At 50.4% G+C, this 23,026-nt stretch overlaps 1 protein-coding gene and 1 non-coding gene across 2 annotated transcripts in view; one reads left to right on the top strand and one right to left on the bottom strand.

The window, feature by feature from the left end:
* Stk10 (serine/threonine kinase 10) overlaps positions 1-23,026 on the bottom strand; it is a 94,904-nt gene that overhangs the window by 37,799 nt on the left and 34,079 nt on the right. The window contains exons 3-4 of the mRNA XM_036197327.1: positions 12,362-12,410; positions 9,565-9,714 (exon numbers count right to left, since the gene is read on the bottom strand). Coding sequence (XP_036053220.1) covers positions 9,565-9,714; positions 12,362-12,410 — 199 coding nt within the window. The remainder of the gene's footprint in view (positions 1-9,564; positions 9,715-12,361; positions 12,411-23,026) is intronic.
* On the top strand, positions 12,100-12,202 carry LOC118590583. The gene has a single exon (XR_004945850.1). It is a non-coding gene; the product is annotated as a U6 spliceosomal RNA (small nuclear RNA).

The following is a 23,026-nucleotide window of genomic DNA, read 5'->3' as shown; positions in this document are numbered from 1 at the left end:
CCACCCCGTGCTGGTGAGGGTTCCGTTAACTTGACAAAGTCATCTTGGAAAGAGGGCCCTCAGCTGAAAAAACGCCTCCATTAGGTTGCCTGTAGGGAAGTCTTCAAGGCATTTTAAAATTAATATTAATGATCGATGTGGATAGGGAAGGATTGTTACTCCTCTCTTCTGGGGTATCAGACACCCCTGAGCAAGCTATGTTGAGCAAGCCAGTGAGCAGCACCCCTCCACGGCCCCTGCATCAGTTCCTGCCTCCGGGCTCCTGTCCTGACTTCCCTGGATGATGGACTACCGTAAGATGAAGTCAACGCTCTCCTCCTGAAGCTGCTTTTGGTCTCAGTGTGTTGTCACAGCAATAGAACTCTAAGACACACCACACAGACCTCTCTTATCAAGAAAGAGGAGGAAATTCTTTTTCCCCCTTTTTTTTGGAGCTGAGGATTGAACTCAGGGCCTTGCACTTGCCTAGCATCTGTGAGAGCTCTCAAACGCTCTACATGTAGAGGTCAGAGGGCAACTTGTGAGAGTCAGTTCCCTTGCTCCGCTACGTGAATTCCAGAAATGGAACTCAGGTCGTCAGGCTGGCAGCACGCGCCTTTACCCACCAAGTCGTCCCTCCTCTGTTGCCTCTCACGCCAACACCACTCCAAGCGATCTTTATGGAATCACAAACTCTACCATATAGATGGACTAGTCCTGAAATTCTTCTCATCACTGAAGCCACGGACCTATCTGTCCTGAGTCAAGGTCCCTAAAGATCTAGGGGACTCTCCGAGCTATGGAGGGTAGGGTACGGAGCCATCTGTCCTCTTACCACTCAGGTTTTCCAGGCCCAAAAAACACGCAGAAGCTGGTGGGGGGTGAAATAAGCTAGGTAGAGGGCCATGGGGGACAGGATAGTGCCCACCCACGCCCCCCCAACTTCCCCCTGTGACACAGGGGTGCTAACCCTTGATCCTTTAGATTAAGTTGAGACATTTGCAAAATGACTGCTCCCACCCCAGGTCATCATGAGGGCTCCATACAGGAGCCCAAGGAAAGGCCCACCCTGAGAACCTGAGGCCTCGGAAGGCCGAGATTGAGATAAACAAGCTTCTCCTAAGAGTGGCCATGAAGCAGCGCTGTGTGTGTATGTGTGTGTGTTGACCTGAGAGAGGGGTCTGTAGGTTATCTCCTCCCAGGGCAGGACCAGGGCTGCCAAGAGTGAGAGGTTCAGACACAGGCGAAGCCCCAGCCTTCTTAGAGAGTGGTTCCTCAAGGGCCCCTCAAGAATGTGGACTGGGCTTTCCTTCTTGCTGGGTCAGCCTGGGTACCCGGGAACCTGCCTCCCCACAAACGCTCCTTGGGGTGAAACTTCCAGAAACTAGCCATCAAGACTCCCACCCCATCCCCCTGCGCCTTGCCACACCTTCTTCAAGACAGAAAGGGAAATGGGAAACCACCCACTTCCACAATGACAAACTGGCCCCATGCCGCCCCGGAAGCAGGCACCAAGTCAGCCTTAGGGTAGCCGTTACATCTTCCTCTTCACAAAAAGGGGCCTAGTGGGGGGGGGGGCTCCATAGCCAGGACCTCAGGCTTTTCCTGACTAGACACTGATGGGGGGTGACTTGGATGGAGTTCAAGAGGGAATCCCCTGAGGGGGTAGGGAGGCCATTTGGGTTAAGTCAAAAGTGTTTTGACTAGCCTCTTCTCATAAAAGCATGATTTTCTCTCTACTTTTAAATGACTTAGAAACAAGGCACGAGGGTCACAGACTCCCTGATGGACTCTTCAGGGACTCTTTGCCCTGACCACACATCTGGAGCAGGAAACCCAACAAGTTTACAGAGGGAACATTCTCATAGTCACAGCTGCGGGAGCACAGCTAGGGGAGCACAGTCGCAGCCAGGGGAGCACAGTCACAGTTAGGGGAGCACAGTCACAGCTAGGGGAGGACAGTCGCAGCTAGGGAGCACAGTCACAGTCACAGCTAGGGGAGGACAGTCACAGCTAGGGGAGCACAGTCACAGCTAGGGGAGCACAGTCGCAGCTAGGGAGCACAGTCACAGTCACAGCTAGGGGAGGACAGTCACAGCTAGGGGAGCACAGTCGCAGCTAGGGAGCACAGTCGCAGCTAGGGAGCACAGTCACAGTCACAGCTAGGGGAGCACAGTCACAGCTAGGGGAGCACAGTCACAGCTAGGGGAGCACAGTCGCAGCTAGAGGAGCATAGTCACAGCTGGGAGAAAACAGTCACAGCTCGGGGAGCACAGTCACAGCTAGGGGAGCACAGTCGCAGCTAGAGGAGCATAGTCACAGCTGGGAGAAAACAGTCACAGCTCGGGGAGCACAGTCACAGTCACAGCTAGGGGAGCACAGTCACAGCTAGGGGAGCACAGTCACAGCTAGGGGAGCACAGTCACAGCTAGGGTAGGACAGTCACAGCTAGGGGAGCACAGTCACAGCTAGGGAGCACAGTCACAGTCACAGCTAGGGGAGCACAGTCACAGCTAGGGGAGCACAGTAACAGCTAGGGGAGCACAGTAACAGCTAAGGGAGCACACAAACTTTGCTGGAAAGTCTGTTCACATACCCCCTCCCAGCACACATAGCTTGGCTTTCCATGGTTTTGGTTACCTGCTGTCAATTCCAGTCTGGAACTATCACACATAACATCTAGAAGTAAGTCATAAGTCTTCAATGGCATTCAGTATAGTACATTATTATAGTGATATTTTACCACCAAATGTTGTTGTTACTCTCTAACAGGTCTAATTTACAAACTAAACCTTTTCACCATATATGGACAGGGAAAAACATATGTAGAGGGTTCTGAACCACCTGCACTGGCAGGCACCCACTGTGGGTCTTGCAGTGTCTCCCCCACTGATAAGCAGGGACTGCTGGATATTCGGCTTTATTATTTGTGTGTGTGTGTGTGTGTGTGTGTGTGTGTGTGTGTGTGAATGTTTGCCTGCATGTATGTGTGTGCACCCCTGCATGCCTGGAGTCTCTGGAGTGAGAGAAAGACCCCCCTGGAACTGGAGTTGCAGGTGCTTGTGAGCAACCATGTGGGAGCTGGGAACTGAATCCAGGTCCTCTGCAAGAGCAGTAGGTATTCTTAACCATTGAGCCATCTCTCCTGCCCCAAATTCATTATTAATTTTACTATTTTTGGCTTGGGCTGTGAGGGGAGGTAGTGTCACAAGTGTGCACGTGGAGACCAGAGAACAAACTTGCAGGAGTCGGTTCTCTCTGTCTACCATGCAGGTTCTGGGGAAAGAACTCAGATCACCAGGCTAGGCAGCAAAAGGACACCTGTACCAGAAAGCCATCTTGGAGGCCCACTGTATACCTTTGGCAGTCATCCAGGTCCTGGCTACAGATGTCTACTAACCAGATTTAGAATACGGACAGATGTTTCCAGAAGCATCACTCAGAAGACTGACAAGCTGGAGCAGCTGAACTCATTGCTGGAGTCTGGAGGCAAGCTCTGCAGCTCCTCAGCTATGAAATAGCATGCAGCCTCAAACAAGGAGCAAGGCTCTGCCTGGATGTCCCAGACCAGCAGCTCACCTGCAACACTCTGAGACAGACAGCACATGCAACCTGATTCCAGCTGCATTTAAAGAACATTTGTACATTACATGTACCAGCCTCCCCAAACTCAGCTGCACCCCAAACTCACAGCAGTCACCTCCCCAAAGGTGGGGTTTAAGAGGGGACAGAGCACAGAGGACCTTGGTCTATTAATTGTTTTTCTTTACACAATTTTATTCTTTAAAACATTTTTGATGGAGTGCCCTGTTTTCGCTGTTTAGAGAACAGAAACACATCTAGCAGCATTATTGGGGGACTTTCTCTTATGTAAAACACAGGATGTGGTAAGGAGTCTTCACGCTCTGCCTAGGGGTATACACGGCTGGAGCAGGAAGGAAGGAGCTGAAGTACTTGTGAGCTAAAGGAGACCTCACAGCCCAGCAACTCCCTCCAGTATGGAGCTCCAGGAGCTGGCACGCACCTCCTGGGATGACTGGCTGGCTGGAAACATGATATGACACATTTAATATGCAGCCCAGAGCTAACATGGGTAACCTGTTCTGCATGCGTATGAAATAATGATGCCTGTGAGCAACACTGGAGGATGCGGCAAAACAGGCCAGTACCGTCTAACTTTAAAAACCAGACAAGAACATCCTGCCAAGCACAGAAAGACAAAATCTGCACAGTCCCACTCATATGACGATCTCCCAGAAGTGGGGGATGGGGTGGGAGGAGCCAGGAGGGAGGAGGGGTAAGAGTGGGTAGGCGGTGGAGCCTCTGATGCTCTAAGGCAGGGATTACTGTTGACAATAACCAACTGCCACAAAATCAAATCAATTGAAAATGTTCTTCTAAGAAACACTGAGCATCTGGGGTGATGGCCATGGCAATCACTATCTGACCACATCGCCCTGCACTCCACAAGTGTTTCAGCTAAAAATAAAAATCATACATAGAGCTAGGCAGTGGTGGCACACGCCTTTAATCCCAGCACTCGGGAGGCAGAGGCAGGCGGATCTCTGTGAGTTCGAGGCCAGCCTGGGCTACCAAGTGAGTTCCAGGAAAGGCTCCAAAACTACACAGAGAAACCCTGTCTGGAAAGACAAAACAAAACCAAACAAACAAAAAACATACATATATTTAAAAAGACAGTCTAGGGCCAAAGGAGACAGCTGAGTGAAAGTGCTTCCCTCTACCCAGCATGCTAAGCTCGGCATGCCCTGGGCTGGAGCCCCAGCACCACACCAATATAAAACAGAACAAAATCACATAGATATCAGCTCTCCTGGGTTCAAACACAGGTCATTTCTGACTTCTCACTAGCAGAGGTGTTATGATGAATACCTTGAGGTTCATAAACACTCCCCTCTCCCTGGCTCCACCCCCATCTCTTTCTTTGAGATCTCACTATGTAGCCCTGGCTGGCCTGTAACTTGCTATGTAGACCAGGCTAGCTTCTAACACTGCCTGCCTCTAAATCTAGAGTTTTGAGATTAAAGGCAAGTTCCACCACTCCTAAAAATTTGAAGTACTTTTTATACACATGTAAATATTATCTTCTCTTGAGGATAAAACCATTACACACACACACACACACACACACACACACACACACACACACACACACGAAAACAGTTAAGTAGAAATGTTCTGGTTGCTTTGACCCTAGAGGATCAATACAGATACAAAACACAGCAGTTTCCCACCAGAAACCAGAAAGTGTGGAGGGGATTAGGTGCCCGGAAGGGCTGGGGTGACATCCTAACAATTCCGCACAGTCACCTGGAACCTGAAGGCTCCTGCCACACTGCACGGTGAAAACTATCCCATCTAAAACACCACATGACAGTAGCCAGGTCCCTCACGGGGCTATCAGGGAAGCAAGCCTAGAGGAGCAAGGCTGTGGCCTGCTGGACCAGGGGTGAGAAATGGAAACTGTGGAGGCTCCTGCCCTGCCCAGCGCTCCCAAGGGCCACCTTCCTCTGGATCCTGGACAGGGATGCACATAGCCAGTGGCCTGGCTGGCTTCATTAGCGGAGGTGTCTCCTAATTACAGAATGGCCTGCCCCCTAGGGGGTGTTTTGGCAGCCACAGTACCAGGCAGGGAGGTGACAAGATGCTAACGTGATGACAGGCACACTGTGTCACTCCTCCGGGCCTCAATTTCTTCATCTGTTAAATGGAGCCTTTGTTAGCCAGCCAGGAAACTGGAAGGACTACTCTGCTGTGACAAGTTTTCTACTTTTTTTTTTTTTTTTTTTTTTGGTTGTCTGAGACAGGGTTTCTCTGTGTAGCTTTGGAGCCTGTCCTGGATCTCACTCTGTAGCCCAGGCTGGCCTCGAACTCATAGAGATCCACCTGCCTCTGCCTCCCAAGTGCTGGGAGTAAAGGTATGTGCCACCACTGCCCGGCAAGTTTTCTACTTTGTTTTCTGTAGGTTTGGGGGCAACTACAAGTGACGTCTTGACAAAGCCCGTTTGCTCACAGGCTTCTCCTTATCTCCAGCTCCATGGTGTTGCCTTCTTTATCTCTCTTCTCCCCACATCCCCACAAACTGCAAACACAGTCTTCTGTGCTTGCGTCCTGCTCTGTACCCTCACTCCTACATGATTCTCACAGGCTGAGAACAATGCTTGTTTCTCTGGCCAAATCCTCTCTTCCTCTGAAAAGGCCATCTTGCCTACTACAGTAACACTGAAAGAAAGGAGGACTTCCATATTGCCCACCCCCCTCACTCCATGCCAGAGACTGATTAGAAGCTGAGCCAATCAGAGCCCTTCACCAGCATAACTGACCTTGAAACCTCCAATGGTTTCTAGTTTATCGTACAGGTGATGGTGGGAAATGTTGAACTAGATCTTGTCAGAATCTTTCAAGATTGGGGTTCCCTGCAAAGGCAGGGACCAGGGAGGCCTAGCAGTGCTGTGTGTGGCTCCAACCAACCACATACTCCTAGCTGCCTCTCCCCCGCCCTCCATTTGGTCCTAGGAGACAAGCATTGGGTCTGACTTCACACACGGGAGATGGCACATTTTCCACATGCCCCGAAAGAGTCTACGAGAGGGGAGTGGCTTGTATGTCAGCTCTGCAGCCAGATGCTTTGATTGGAACCTCGCTGCCCCCCTTGCCAGCTGTGTGAAACTGGGTAAGAGAATTGACCTCTCTAAGCTACACAGTCCTCCTCTGTAAAATGCAGTCGGTGGCCTTGGAGGATGAGGTGAGCTCCCAGGTACTCAACACTGGCCCACAGTGCAGCAGTTACTGTGCCACTGATGGCAACTCAGCTTTGTGTACTTTGGTTGTTACTCATGGTCAGCCCAAAACATTATCAGCCTTGCTCAGAGGGAGGGAGGGAGGGAGGGAGGGAGGGAGACCATGTGCTGGCTAGTTTTATGTCAACTTGACACAAGCTAGAGTTATCTGTAAGGAGGGAATCTCCATTGAGAAAAATGCCCATAGTCAGAAGTTTCCTGTGTCCTGCCTGGCCTGCGATTGGGACAAATCTCTTACCTACAGTTCTGCAGCTTTTATAAAATAATCACACAGAGGCTTAATATTATTTATAACTGCTTGGCCATTAGCTCAGGCTTAATACTGACTAGCTCTTACACTTAAATTAATCCATAACTCTTATTTATGTTTAGCCTCATGGCTTGGTACCTTTTCTCAGTTCTGCCTACACATCTTGCTTCCTCTGTGTCTGGCTGGTGACTCCTGACTCTGCTCTTCCTCTTCCCAGCATTCCTTTAGTCTGCTCACCCCACCTATACTTCCTGTTTTATTACATTTTAATAAAATTTAAACTTTATTAAACCAGTGTACAAAAGCATTATCCCACAGCAAATGCCTCCACAGAGGCATTTGGGGAGGCAGAGGCAGGTGGATCTCTGAGTTTGAGGCCTGGTCACATTTCCTGAATTGGTGATTGACTGGTGAGGGTCCGTTCCACTGTAGATGATGTCGTCCCTGGGCTAGTGGTCCTGGGTTCTATAAGAAAGTGGGCTGAGCAAGCCATGGGGAGCAAGTCAGTAAGCAGCACCCTTCCATGGCCTCTGCATCAGCTCCTGCCTCCAGGCTCCTGCCCTGTTTGAGTTCCTACCCTGACTTCTTTCCATGATGAACAGCACTATGGAAGTGTGAGCCAAATAAACCCTTTCCTCCCCAAGTTGCTTGGTCCTGGTGTTTCATCATTGCATGTTAACCCTGACTAAGACAGACTACGCTCATGTAACCTTTGTTACAATAACCCCGTGATAACCCCTGCTGTATCATTTCTTGTTGCTGATGTCTAATTCCTGAATGAAACTTGGCTGCAGGTGTGTGTATAGGAGAAACCTAGTCTACAGGAGGTTTGGTGCTACCTGGTGTTTTACACCCTCAGGATCTTGGGTGTATTCTTATGGAAAAGTAGGGAGGGGATACTAGACAGTAAAGACCCAGGACCCCAATCTGCTGGAGCAGGAGTCAGGGATGCTGGGTTGAGGTTAAGAAAGGGGTGAGAAGTAACTGGCTCGGCTGGGGCCATTAGGCAGGTCTCCAGCACAGCAGGGGGCCTTTCTGAGTCAGGACCCTTAAGTAACCAGACTGAAGGAGCGTTGGGAATGATGGACCCGACTGTTACCATCTTCTAACTGCTCTAGTCTTGGACAGGGCATCTGGACCACTGGACAGTTAGCACTTCTTCCTGGCACTTGAAAGACCCTGGAAGTTGCAGGATTTGCCTCATCTTCCCCAAGGGGCACCTGGGCGAGGCATGCAGGGATGTGGAGAATGTGGAGAACGGAGACCCTCATCTCACAGCAGTTAGCAGGACAACGGTCACATGTCTGCTGGCCTCTCAGCTGTGCGGGGCCAACAGGGTGGGATCTGCATTAACTCACCCCCAGTCCACAGCCCTGAGTGTGGGAAACCAGGCTCAAAAGTAGTAGGGGACCTGACTCTTCTGGGACAATGCAGATCCTTTAGTTCCAGGGCCACACCCTGCCAATACCCAATATCCTAAGGCTGCCGATTTTCTCTCTGCACAAATCCAACTGTCAGTCCAGAATGGGGCAGCTGGAGCCATGCCGGACTGACAACAGAGAGAACCTCAGAGGAAGGAAACCCGAGACAGCCGCAAAATATTCATCACAAGGCAGGAGCAGGTGCCCAGCACCTGCCCAATGTGACAGTACTGTCACATTACCCTTACAGCCACCATAACCCTTCCAGGAGGATCCACTTTTGTACCCACACTGCTAACGAAAGCTGGGGTCTTAACGGCTAATACTCATCTTCAGACCACACAACAGAAGTGGCAGAGCCAGGATTTGAACCAGGCCCGTCTGAGTCTGGCTCCTCCACTCTGCAACTCTCTTATTCTTCTCACACATGGCATGTGGGACAGGTGTCATCTCCTACACCCTTTCCTGGGAGAAGGAACAGCCAAGCACTTCTCCAGGACACTCTGAGTTGCATAAAGATATGAGGGTAGTAAGAGGGCCCCAAAGAATTCCAAGTCTGGGGTAGACCTGGCTTTGTTCTCGCCAGCTGTGTGTCCCATCACACTCATGGGTGTGTCCGTGGATTCAACCAATATGTATTGACAATATTCAGGGGGAAACAGCAAGATGGCTGAGTGGGTAAAAGTGCTTAGATACAGGGTCTTTCCCATTTGAGTTTGTCAAACTGGAAGCTAGGGCCAAGCTCTGGCATCATGGGCTACTGCATATACTGCACGGTGCTGGCCAGCACCCCACAAGGTTCAAGCAACACCTTCACCTCCGGTTGTCTCCATGCTGCCAAATGTTCCCTGAGCGTGGTTGAAAAGTACTAGAACAGCCTGTGGCTACACACACACACACACACACACACACACACGCCCCACTGTTGGAACCTTGGAGGCTGTAGTGGTGGCTGTGGGAGTGAGCACCCCATACTCATTACGAGGCCGAGGCCGAGGCCCCCTCCTGCTGCAAAGGCCGGATGGCACCACCAGCCAGGACACTTGCAGTTAGTCATCTCTTGCCCCTCAAGCCCTCACCCAGAAGCCCTTCTTACCCAGCCTGATGTCCCCCTCAAGGGTCATGAGCACATTGCCGGCTTTCAGGTCGCGGTGGATGATCCTCTTGCCATGCAGGAAGTCAAGCGCCTCCAGCATCTGGCGGCATACGACCTGAATCTGGGGCTCGGTGAGGCCTCGGTCTAGCTCTGGAAAAGAGGAGCACTCTGTCACTGAGTAGCACTCACCAGGCCAGCACCAGGCCCTTTCTAGGTTGTCACCTGATCCTACACCAGGCCAGCAGTGGGGAGCATCTCCAGGAGTCTGTGGGCTCAGAGACAATCTTGTCCCCACAACACTTCCATGGGGCCAACACCGCTGTTCTCCCTAGTGCACAGAAGTGGTCACCAAGGAGCAGAGTGGATCCTTGCTGAAGGTCACTTTACAGACCCAATGCTTCAGAATTTAGGTTCACAAACAGCACACTGAGATGTAGAGCAGTGTGGTAGGACTCAGAGCATGTTGGTTCATTTTGCTGTGGTAACTGATACAGAAAGGGCTCATGGTTTTGGAGGCTGCTCTGAAGACACAATATGATATGAATATCAAGTCAGGCTGTATGTCAGGGAAGGTGGCAGAGGCTGGAGGCCAGCAGGGCCTGATAGAATAGGATTGTGTGTCCTTTCTGTGATGGCTGCACACTACTGGGTTCAATATGGAATCCATAGGTGGGTCTGGGTGGGCAGGCATGCAATTGGGTTTACACTTAAAAGTATCCCTCAAGGAGCTGGAAAGATGGTACACAAATGAAGGTCCAGCTTGGGGTGGGAGCAAGACCATCAGAATTAGTTAAGCACACCACATACACACCACATAAACACATATACACACATACACACATACAGCCACACCCACACCCACCACACACATATACACACATACACACCACACAACATGAATAAACAAAGGTAATATTTCCAGATTTACAACCAAAGGTAAATGAGCTGTATCTTAGGCATGCAGGGACCAATCACAAAGCACTCTGGTTTGGGGTTTGGGGTAGGCTTGATGTTGTCCCCCACAGGCTCATGTGCTGGTCTCTGGTATGGGAGTGTGCAGTTGGTAGAGCCTTTATGAGGCAGGGCCTAAGTCAGGGTCATTAGGTCAAAGGAGCCCCACTATCAGAAGGAATAAGCCTGGTCTCAGGTGGTACTTGCTGGAGCCAGATGTTATAAAAAGAGCAAGGGGCTGGCCACGGTGGCACACACTTTAATCCCAGCGCTCCCCAGTAAGAGGTGAGAGGATCTCTGTGAGTTCAAAGTCAACCTAGTCTATATAGTGAGTTCTAGGCCAGCTTGGGCTACATAGTGAGACCCTATCTCAACAAACAAACAAATAAATAGAAAGACAGACAGATGAAACAAGGAGGCTTCCCCCTTAAGCTCTGACTTCCTTCCCCCCTTCTCCCATACCATGTCTTTTGCATGTTCTCTCCCCATCGTGACCCCAGCCACCAAAAGGCCCGTGGAACCCCCATCCCTCTCCATGGTCAACTTTCAGCTTCCAGAACAGAGCTTCACAAACCTCTCTTCTCTACAGAACCCAGCCTCCGGCATTTTGTTGGAGCAGGTAGGAACAAAACTAAGGTACAACATTTTATTAGCATCGATATCAGCCAGCCTTGCCAAGGACATTGAGACCTGATAGCCTTCCTCCTGAGCACTTACATAGGGCTGCTGGGAGATCACTGTCTCTCCCTAACGAAGGGGCTAATGCTGTTGAAGAGGTAGGTTTGTTCTCATGGACATGGGCTCCAATGATGCCCTTCTGTTTCTCTCGCTGCCTTGCCGGGACACCTGCCTTGCTTTTGGACTTCCCAGCCCCAGAAGCATGAGCCGCATCAGTATCTGGTTTGTTTTGTTTTGTTTTGTTTTGTTTTGTTTTGTTTTTTTGGTTTTTCGAGACAGGGTTTCTCTGTGTAGCTTTGCGCCTTTCCTGGAACTCGATTTGGAGACCAGGCTGGCCTCGAACTCACAGAGATCCACCTGGCTCTGCCTCCCAAGTGCTGGGATTAAAGGCGTGCGCCACCACCGCCTGGCAGTATCTGTTCTTGTTTGCTTGTTTGGTTGGTTGGTTTTTCAAGACAGGGTTTCTCTGTGTAGCCCTGGCTGTCCTAGAACTCACTCTGTAGACCAGGCTGGCCTCGAACTCACAGAGATCCACCTGCTCTGCCTCCCGAGTGCTGGGATTAAAGGTGTGTGCCACCATTGCCCAGCAATATCTGTTCTTGATAACTCATCCAGCTGCAGGTGTTCTGTGAGAGCAGCAGTAACAGACTAAGACACTTGGGTGTCCCACTCAGCACCATGTGGAAGGCATCAAACATTCTCATAATCAAGAAGGCTCCAAAGGGTAAACAGCCGATATAAAGACACACAGCATCTTGAATCTTCCAGTGAAAGGCTAGTGCTCTCTCCATACCCCGAAAAGGGGCAGGGAGCTAGAGGGGAGGAGGGACTAGACAGACTGGCCAGGAGTACATACAGGGCTCAGGGCAAGTCCTGCATACCTAGCAGCTAAAGAAAGACTTACCCATGCTTCGGTAGCACATATACTAAAATTGGAACGATACAGAGAAGATTAGCATGGCCCCTGCGCAAGGATGACACGCAAATTTGTGATGCATTCCATATTTTTAGGAAAATTTCATAGTAAGTCTCTAAAATCAGGAACCTTTGTTTTCATATCATCAGTAATAAACTCAACATGTTTATGCAAAGGCCCAATAATAATTAAAATAATTGAATAATTAAATACAAATTAAATTTAATAATAATAATAAAAAAAAAGACTTACCCAGCATGATGGCATCCACAGCGCCCCCAGGGCAGAACTCAATCATGATCTGTAGGAAATACAAAGGCAGCAATGAGCAGGGGCCCTGTGCCTCAGAGTCTGCCCCACTCTACCCCGCTGCCTGAGATGCATCCATCTGCCCATATCCTCCCTGCCATCCCACCCTCGCAGAGCCTCTGATACCCACAGAGGATGCCATGGGCACTTCATCTTTCCAGAAAAGAAAAGCCAAGTTGCCACAAAACCCAAAGCTTCAGCAGCAGCTTCAGCAGCCAGGCCTGCTGTCTTACACGTCCCTCCAGCCCGCCCAGACTCAACCCTGCTTCCTCCACCATCCCACTTCCTATGCTCTGAGGCCAAGGGCCTTAGAGAACCTCCTTACCAATCCAGGGTGGGCATAGCCTCACAGAATCCTGTGCCAAAGCCACCTACCAGTGCCCTGCTCTAGCTGACTCAGACCATCAGAATATCAGGGCTTGGGGGCTGGGGAATCAGCTCAGTACAGTTAGAGGCCCAGAAAGAAGTGTGTCCCACCAAGGCCATAAAGACTGGTACCAGATCCTAGACTGGACAGCAGGTTTTCTAACCCCCAGGACATTTGTCCATCCATCCACCCAACTATCTATCCACCTATCCACCCACCTATCCACTCATCCATCCATCCACTCATCCATCCATCCATCCATCCATCCATCCATCCATCCATCCATCCGTTCATTCATCCATCCATCCAGCACTCAGACCTAAATGTACACTTAACAGGTGGCATGCCAGAGGAAAACCAGCAGCAGCTAGTGCAGGGGACTGAAGGATAGTACACAGGTGATCTCTTCCTATCCACTATCATGGATACTCTATGGACACCTTCCAGCTTCCAGCTCCAGTCCCTGTGATGTGACTCAGCAGGGACAGAGCCAGGATCACGGGCTGACAAGGAAGCTGGGTCCCTCTAAACAGGAAAGCTACATTCAGCCATCCCAAGGTGGTGCCAACCAGCTCTCCAAACGGAGAAGGCACTGCAGGACTATGATGGGTGCCGGTCTGTCCTTCTAGAGCAGGGCTTCTCAACCTTCCTAATGCTGTGATCTTTAACATGGTTCCTCATGTTGTGGTGACCCCCAAACATAAAATTACTTTTGTTGCTACTTCATAACTGTAATTTTGCTACTGTTATGAATCGTAATATAAATATCTGTGTTTTCCAATGGTCTTAGGCGACCCCCGTGAAAGGGTCATCTGACTTCCAAAGAGGTGCGACCCATAAGTTGAGAACTTGAGAACCACTATTCTGGAGGCTTCCAGGTGATGTAAAGATGAGGATGGAGTGAGAAAGGGCTTTGGTGACAGCCACAGCTCCTTAGGGTGCCTTCAACTCTCTGGACTCATCTCCTTAGCTCTAAAGGGAATCCTGCAGTTCTTGCCCACAACTGTGGCCAACCACTGGGTTGTATTGAGGGATGAGCCAGGATGGGATGCAGGGACCCACAGGCCAAATAAGGCCAGACTGCATCAAAGGGTGAGCAGTCCTGGAATGTCAAGTGGGGCTGTGAGTGGGGCCAGCCACATGAGAGATACCAGGTCTTAGGAGCAGCAGACAGTTGACCCCACCAGCCCCACCACATGCCACAGAGAAAGGGCATGTGTCTGCTTGCACACCGCTGCCCACAGGAAGGGAGCGTGTGGTCTGAGACAGCTAGCTCACCCTGCCACTGCATCAACAGCAAACTGACCTCTCTAATCTGACAATAACGGCTCAAGGAAGTATTCACCTGCACATCCGGTATACCAGGGAAGGAAAATCACCACACTCACCCATTCACTCACTCACCCACACACTCACTCACCCACTCACTCAGTCACCCACTCACCCACTCACTCTCTCTCCTCCCAGGCATCAGAAAATTGCATAGCACCCTGCAGGTAATCCTTCCTGGCTCCACAAGAGACCCAGGGGCTCCTATCAACCACTGGGAAAATCAACCCTAGAGCAGTGATAGAAGAGACAAAAATCCTAGTCACCAGGCAGGGACAGCAGGTAAGATGGTCAGGTGAGTGGCATACCCCACCCTCCCAGGAACACCAAGTTGGTCCCCCTGGTCAGGGCTCAGCCAATATAAGCTGCTACCGTGACCCTTCCATGGAGCTTGGGATCTGTTTTATTTTATTTGTTTTCAGACATGGTCTCACTCTATACCTCTGGCTGACCTGGAACTCGCTCTGTAGACCAGGCAGGCCATGCACTCACAGAGATCGGCCTGCCTCTGCCTCCCAAGTGCTGGGATTAAAGGCGTGCGCCACCACCGCCCGGCTGTGTTTGTTTTTGAGACTCCATGAAAGCTATATGTGATATATGTCAAGTTACCGCTTGACACATCACATTGGAAATCACATGGGAAAAGGGACTCAGTGAGGGACTTCTAGATCAGGGGGCCTGTGGACGTGTCCATGGAGGGCTGTCTTGACGGTGTTAACTGACGTGGGCAGCACCATCCCTGGGCTTGGCCACTGCACTGTGCAAGAGTGGAGAAAAAACGTTGAACACAGCCTGCATGTGCTCACTCTGCTCTGCTCCTAACTTGGCTGTTCCGTTGCTTTAACTTCCTGCAGCGACGAACTGTAACCTGGAATCATGAGCTGGAAAAACCCTTTCTCCTCGAAATTGCTTTGGTCAGGGTGTTTTAACGGCAGCAACAGGAAACAAAACCAGGCCACCATCCTCTTCTTCTCACCCAGAAAGATCAAAACAGGGCAATGTCTGCCAGCAGGCAGGCCGACCCCCTACGCCCCCAGAAGCCTCTGCAGGGCTTCTCTCCCCTCAAGCCACCAACAGAACAGCCTCAAGCCACTTGCCAGTTCCCCGTAACACAGGCGACTACTGGCTTCTAGATCTTTCGCAAGGATTGAAGGAGTTACCGCCTGGAAACCAACAGGCCCAGACTGCCATGCTGTGCACAGTATCAGGGCCGGACACCCCCCTTCTCTGCCAGGTATCATCAAAAAAGGAAAGGTAACAGCCCCCCCCCCCCGGTACTCCATTAAGGGACTGTGATTGGGAACCTCCCCAAGTCTCAGTTTTCCTCATCTGTCAAATGGCACTGAGCTCTGCCACCAACGTCATCGGGACACTAAGCAACCCCTGGCTGGAAGGTCCAGCAGGAACACCACACCACTGTTACACCTCTCCGACGCCTCGAGCAAATCAGCAACTGCCCCTCGGGGACCATGGCTGCCCATAAACATAGGATTTCCCAGAACCACAAACTGTTGGCACCCTTGGGGTTATCACAAGCCACTACGAGAGGTCGCCAGGCCTAGGCGGTCCCTGTGCCTCCTACCTCAACCTCCCTTGCACAACACTCATACACAAGGGCCCTCCACACTCAGCCTTCTGAGGCCATCCCTGGGAAAGCTGTGCACTCTGAGAGTCTGGCTTTGTTCCTCTTCAGAGTTCAAGAGTTCAGGACTCCTGTGCTTCCTTTTTATCTGTATTTTGCCTTGGCTGCTGGGAAGCTCAGAGTTCAGTTAGCCTCCTTGGCTCTGGCTGGAGTCTCATGCCTCACTGGGTTTTTGTAGCCTCTAGGAATTCAGGGATTAGCCTTGGCTTTTCAGCAGCACAGGACTGGAGGGGACTTGGATTATCATCACCCAGGGCTTTCACACAGCTACATGGAGTTTAACTAGGAAAAAAACAAGACCAAAAACCAACAGTAACCAAGTTTGTCCTCTAATCTACTGGCTGGCATTCATGGAATCCACCAACCTTTGGGCTGAAAAATATGAGGAATAAACATGTCTGTAATGGTCATTTTTCTTATCACTGTTCCCTAAACAATACAGTGTAACAACTATTTACCCAGCAGTTGCACACACAGTATTGGGGTTTGTGAGTTTAGAGACTGTAGGTTATATGCAAATACACTACTACAGACCAGAGTCTTTGGTGAATGTTGATGCAAAAATCCTCAAGATGGAGCAAATTATCAGCCAATTACAGGTGGGATTAGACCTCAGCCTAGCAGGATTTACTCTATGAATGCAAGGATGGTTCAGCATACGATAATCCATTAATGTACTACTTTGTATAAACAGAATGCAGGGAGAAATAACACGTGGTTGGTTCAGTGATGCACCAAAGGCTCTGGTCAGACTAGACAGCTTTGTGAGAGACATTCAGCATGCATGGTGAAGAACATGGCTTCATCAGCCCAGAGTGACCATGTGCTAGAGGGCCTCAGATGACCCTCCCTGGAGGCCAAAGGTGGAAACACAGTGGTGGGGAACACCGCCTCAACACAGCAAACCTCACAGCTGAAAATCTAAGTTGGCAGGGTATAAAAATCATGTGGCCAGGCGGTGGTGGCGCACGCCTTTAGCCTCAGCACTATGGAGGCAGAGGCAGGTGGATATCTGTGAGTTAGAAGCCAGCCTGGGCTACAGAGTAAGTTCCAGAACAGGCTCCAAAGCTACACAGAGAAACCCTGTCTCAAAAACAAACAAACAAGCAAACGAACAAAATCATGTGAAAACCACAGAATGTCCCTGAAAGAAAGGAAAGATGACACAAGAGAAATGGAAAGACATCCAGGTTCACTGACTGTAACCTAACCTTGTTAAAATGGGACACCACCCCAGGGGCTGGAGAGACAGCTCAGAGGTTAAGAGCACTGCTTGCTCTTCCAAAGGTTCTGAGTTCAATTCCCAACAACCACATGGTGCCTCACAACCATCTGTAATGAGATCTGGTGCCCTCTTCTGGCTTGCACTCATACATGCAGGTGGAACATTGTACACATAATAAATAAATAAATCTTTAAAAAAAAAAAAAAAACTGGGACACCACCCACTGCCGTCTACAGACTCACTACCCACTGCCTTATACAAGCTCACCACCCACTGCCATCACAGGCTCAGAAATCTCTAGCAGTCCGAACAAATCTTTTATACAAATGGAAAAACTCAGCCCCAAGTTCACAGGGATTTTTAAGGAGTCCTCAGCAGTCAAAACAACCTTGAAAAAAGAGACCACAACTAGAAGTCTCACACTTTCTGAACTTGATCTCAGCTCAAAGGTTAAGAATCCAGAAGTCTTACACTTGTAAAACATACTCCAAAGCTACATAAATTGATACAATCTGGCAATGGCACAAAATGTAAAGATGAACAAAACAGTGAGCCCAGAAATAATCCCTCATATATATGGCCCAGTGACTTTCAGCAAGGATATCAGAGTTGGGGTGTGTAAAACTGGACACCTGCAAGAAGAGAGAGAAGCAGACTCTTACTATACATAAACAGTAATGGAAATTTGAAGAAAAGTTGGCTATAAGCAGAAACTGTAAAGGGTCTGAGAGAAGCAATAGAAGCTTCATGACACTGGTCTTGGCGGTGACTTCATAGAAATGACACCAGACATATAGGTGCTGTGACCAGAAATGAGCAGATGGGCCCGTCCAATGCAAACGCTTCTGTGGAGCAGAGGACACACGGTGAAAGGTGGCCTGCAGCCCAGGGACACACCTCCAACCACCACCACTTCCTAACAGGCCCATCTCCAGACGAGTCCCTAGAAGCCAGCAGCAAAAGATACTCCAGCCTCCCCACCAAGACTGGCTAGGACAGAACGGACATGTCTCTAAAGACAAGTGTCAGGGCAAACGTGTTAAACACCAAGAAAGCCCGCCTGCCCAGTGGTGGTGGCGCACACCTTTAATCCCAGCACTCAGGAGGCAGAGGCAGGCGGATCTTTGTGAGTTCAAGGCCAGCCTGGTTTACAGAGCGAGATCCAGGAAAGGCACAAAGCTACACAGAGAAACCCTGTCTCGGGGGAAAAAAACAAAAAAAACAAAAAAAAAGAAACCAACAACAACAACAAAAAAGAAAGCCAGCCTGTCAGACTGCTGTTATCAGAGACAACGCTATCAGTGCTGTCAAGGGGACACAATGTGGAGCTGCTGCTACAGAACACAGCGTGGAGTCGTGTGGTAATCAGAATTCAAGAGGCTGAGGCCGAAGATTGAGCTCAAGGCCATCGTGGCGTTTCTCACAAGATCCAAAATGGAACACAGGATCCAGCTATCCAACACCTGGGCATTTATCTAAAAGGACTGGAACCAGGTGTGGTGGTGCAGGCCTTTAATCCCAGCACTCAGGAGGCAGAGGCAGGCAAATCTCTGAGTTCGAGGCCAGCCAGGGCTGTTACACAGAGAAACCCTGTCTCAAAAAAACAAACACATCCCCCCTCCCTGGCAAAGAAGGATTGGAACCAGGGTCCCAAAAAGGCAAGGTGTGGAAGCAAGCTATGTGTCCATGCCAGATGGGTGACACACACGGAGTACGTCACACAAAGAAGAAAAGTCTGCAGTAAGGCAGAAGACAGGCATGTACCTGGAGGATGTTACCCTAAGAGAGAAGCCAGTATCAGAAAGACAGACACTGCAGACTCATTTATGCCAGGGACCCAGCACTGACAAACAGATCCCAGAGCAGAACCAGCCGCCCAGCTGTAGACAGAGGGCTACTACTAAATGGACACAAAACTCCAGTTACTCAAGCTGAGTGGCCCTGGAGCCTGCTGTCCACACTGTAGTAATAATCAACAGCAATGTATATTCTTTTTTTCAGCTTACTTATTTTTATTTTATGTGCACTGGTGCTTTTGCCTGCACGTGTATCTGTAAGGGTGTCAGATTCCCTGGAACTGGAGTTAGAGACAGCTGTGAGCTGCCATGTGGATGCTGGGAATAGAACCTGGAAGAACAGCCAGTGCTCTTAACCACTGAGCCATCTCTCCAGCCCCAGCAATGTATAGTCTACACTTAAAATTTTGTTAAGAGGGCAGCTCTCATGTAATGTCTCTTCCTCAAATAAATAAGTAAAGTTTTGAAAAAACAAGGAGGTACAGAGAGATGGCTCAGTCAGTAATTTGCATGCTGTACAAAAACAGAGAGAAGTTCGGATCCCCAGCACCCAGACAAAAAACTGGGTGTAGTGATGAACGCTTATAATCCCAGACTGGGCACTGGGGAGATGGAGGATCTGTGGGGTTTGCTGTTTAGTTGGTCTAGAAGAATCAGTGAGCTCCAAGTTAGGGAGAGACCTTGTCTCAAAAAATAAGGTATGTGAGTAGAGGGCGGGGTAGAGAAAGATACCCAAAGCTGACCTCTGGCCTTAGTAAGCATGTGCACAGAAACGCAAACACACCCTCACACATACGCCAAGAAAGTAAGACAAAACACAAACAAGCAAAGGCCAGCCTCCCCACACAGGGATGGGAGTGGTAATTCTAGCAAGGCCCTTACTGTCCCTGGCCCCTCTTGCTGGAGGCTTGTCCCCAGCACAGCTGGTCTCCTTCCTCAGTACCTAGGAGATCCCTGTTGCCTTGGCGACCTCTGCTTGAGGGCGCCTGATGGGGGATGTGACAACAGCCTGGAGTCACTAGCTTCCTTGTGTGGCTGAAGGCCAAGGAAACTGGAGACCACTGTGGACCACACTGCCCTTGGTTAGGCTAAACAGCTGTCACGAGGCAGGCTCTGGGGCCTCTGGGCTCCACTGTTCTGGCCATTTATGAATGGAATGGCGATTCATGGGACTTGGGCCCTGCACCAGGTGCTGTTTCAGCGACCATGACAGAACAGGGAGAGAACAGTGAGAGGCCATCCCTGCCTCACTGTACATTCTTGGGCAATCTAATCATTGGCAGGACACCCTAGCACCCACGGGTCACTCTAAAAGATACCCTGCTTCCCAGACAGCATCCTCTCTGCTGCCCCGAGCTGTGCATGCCAAGAAGCTGGAACTGTGCATGCGCAGGGCTGGGGGACCCAGAAATGCAAATGCTTACATCTCCACCACACACTCCCCTTCCCAACTCAATGCTGACCCCAAGCAGCTGGCCAGCTAAGTCATAGTAAGTTCCAAGTGTACAGGCCCTCCACACGCTGTACCATTCCATCCCAGCTTCCCCTCCCATGACACCTAACCCAGCTGAAGTGCCTCCCTGATGCCATCCCCTAAGCATATGCTCTGCATGGACAATTGCTCTTCAGCGGCTTCCCTGTCAGAGGCTGGCCTCTTAGATAATGGGGTGGAGCTCACTGTAGCAGGGATCCAGCACATATGCCTGATATATGGTAGGTAGGTATTGATAAATGTCACCTTCTATGATCAAAATTAGGTGATATTTTATTCACATTTTAGATATGGAGAGACCTGAACCTCAGAGTCAGGTCCATGTAAATAGTAAGTAGCAGAGCCAGAACCAGGATGGGGTGGGGGCTAGGTGGGCTCTGTGAGAGATCTAGTGAGCATCCATCCCCTTCCTCTGCCTCAAGGAGGAAGCCACAGGAAGCTTGAGTCACAGGCTCTGGGTCAGTAAGAGACCAGGCCCCTCGGCCTCTTGGCTCTAATCCTTGGGCCCTTCCAAGCTACACAGGGACTGAGCAGGCTGCTTACTTGGAGATAAGAGGCCAGGATGTCCCAGCCCAGATAAGAGTGGCCTGGCCAGTCCAGGGCTTAGACATTAACTTTTACAGCACTCAGGCAGCACCACCAGGCACTGCCACAGCCCTAACCATCCCCCCAGAGACAACTGAGGCACAGACAGTCCAGAGGTAAGCCACCACCCTGCTGACCTGCCGGACTCTGGGCCTCAATACTCCACCCCTAGCCTTTCCTGAGGCCACTACCACATACACCGGCCAAGACTAGGAGCTCAGCTGACCAATCATGTGAAACTCCTGAGCACAATGAGGGGGTCTGGACATGGCCCCACAAAGTGCCACTGACATTCCACAGACTATCTTAACCCTTTCTCTGCCTGAGCCTCGATTTCCCTGTCTGGAAAAAGACCCTTCGCAGTGTCAACAAGTTGAGGTCTCAGTGTGACTGCAGTCACTAGATCACAGAACAAGCAGTTTATGTTTGTGAAAGTTGGTTGGTGTTACCCTTTTGCAGAGCCTGGGCCTCATACAATTGTCCATCAGTCTGTGGGAATCTGGCCAGGACCCAATGGATAGAAATCTCCCAATGCTCCAGTCCCTTACTGAATGGCATTGTGTCTACACGGAACCCACACATCCTCCCACGTACTTGAAAGACTCTAAATGAGTGACAGCACCTAATTCAATGGACATGCTGGGTGAATGGTTCTTCTCTTGTGTTGTTCAGGCAACATTGACAAGGGAAGATGTTCGGTACAGACGATGTCGAACCCATAGGCACAGAGGGCTAGCTGTGTATGATTAACACGTGTCTGCTGAATGGCTTTAAGAGGTCCAGAAATTAGGGCAGAATCACTGACCAGGGCTGTGCTAAGCATTTTATAAACATTCCTTAAGTCGCGAGCAGTCATTCTTACCCCTGCTGTACAGATGAGGATCCCGAGGTCTGGCAGGTACGGGGCTGCCCCAAAGCCATTCAGCACATAAGTGAAGAATCAGGAATAAACTCAAGCTGACATTACTCTAAGACATAGGGGACAGCTGAACCCTGCGGCCAGCCATGAACAAGCCGCCTTTCAGGGCTCATTTCTCCCTGAGGAAGCAAGGCCAGTAACTGCATCTAGTCCTAAGTCAAGGGCTGGGGGCCTCCAGGCTTTCCAACACAGTGCGGAGACAGAAGCTCATGGTTAGTCAACCAAAGCCTGAAGGAGGAAGTCAAGAGAAAAAAAGAAAAATCAAGAGTCAACATAAACCCAGCCTAGCCCGTCAGCTGCTTGTCCCTGTAGGTGGAGTCCCAGAACCTACCCACCTCTGAGTCGCCAAACAATATGGCCATTGAGTAGGGCGCCTACACTCACTCAGCTTCCTAGGACCAGCCTTGTTCCTCTATGCCAGTTCCTCCCACCACCCTGCAGCAAGCCTGGGTTAGGAATCCAGCTTTCCCTGGTCCTGGCAGCCTTGGAATGAGGCCTGAGTCAGAGTCAGTAAGGCAAGTTCCTGAATGCATGCAGGGGTGGAAGCGGCAGTTCTGTGATCCTGCTCTGCCCTCAGCCACCCCCACTCCATGCTCATACCCAAAGGTGTTTGCCCAGGCCCAAGGCATCCCGCCAATGGACCTGGGGTGACTCAACTACAGACATGCCTCACTCCTAGATTGTCTGTCCCAGAGGTTTGGGATTCCGGCTGCAGGCTCAGAGTCTCCTGAGCTGCAGTCCTGGCCACTGGGCAGGAAATGAGAAGTCAGAGCAGGACTCAAGCTCTCTAGGGAGGGACAACGGAGTCCCTTTTCTGCAGAGAGGATTTGGTTTGGCTGGCTGGCTGGCTAGCCACCATTTCATAAGGCTAGCCAGGAACAGTACTGGGCCCAGAAAATAATAAACCAGAGCTATTGCCACGCATGGCCACCAAGGACTCAGGACAAGGGCATGGAACCCTTCAGACAGGGCACACGGGAAAAGAGCCATATCAACACTATAGCAGGCTCCTGCTCAGAGCTGGCACTCCCGATTATATCATTTTCTGAAGGCTTTGTAGCACTGAGTCTCTGAGAGGCAGGCAGGGTTGTCACCAAAGAGGAGTGGTGACGTGGGACAGTAGGTATAATAAGCTGATACCACCTGTCAGCTCACAGAGCCAGAGAAGTATGCAGGGGCAAGGTCCTATGTCCCACCAGTGAATAACCAGGGGCTGTGCAGTCTTTCCACGCCTTCGCACAGCACACAGTCTT

Source organism: Onychomys torridus, chromosome 8 (assembly GCF_903995425.1).
Source record: "Onychomys torridus chromosome 8, mOncTor1.1, whole genome shotgun sequence".
Taxonomy (NCBI): Eukaryota; Metazoa; Chordata; class Mammalia; order Rodentia; family Cricetidae; genus Onychomys; species Onychomys torridus.
This window is presented reverse-complemented; position numbering and strand designations above follow the sequence as displayed.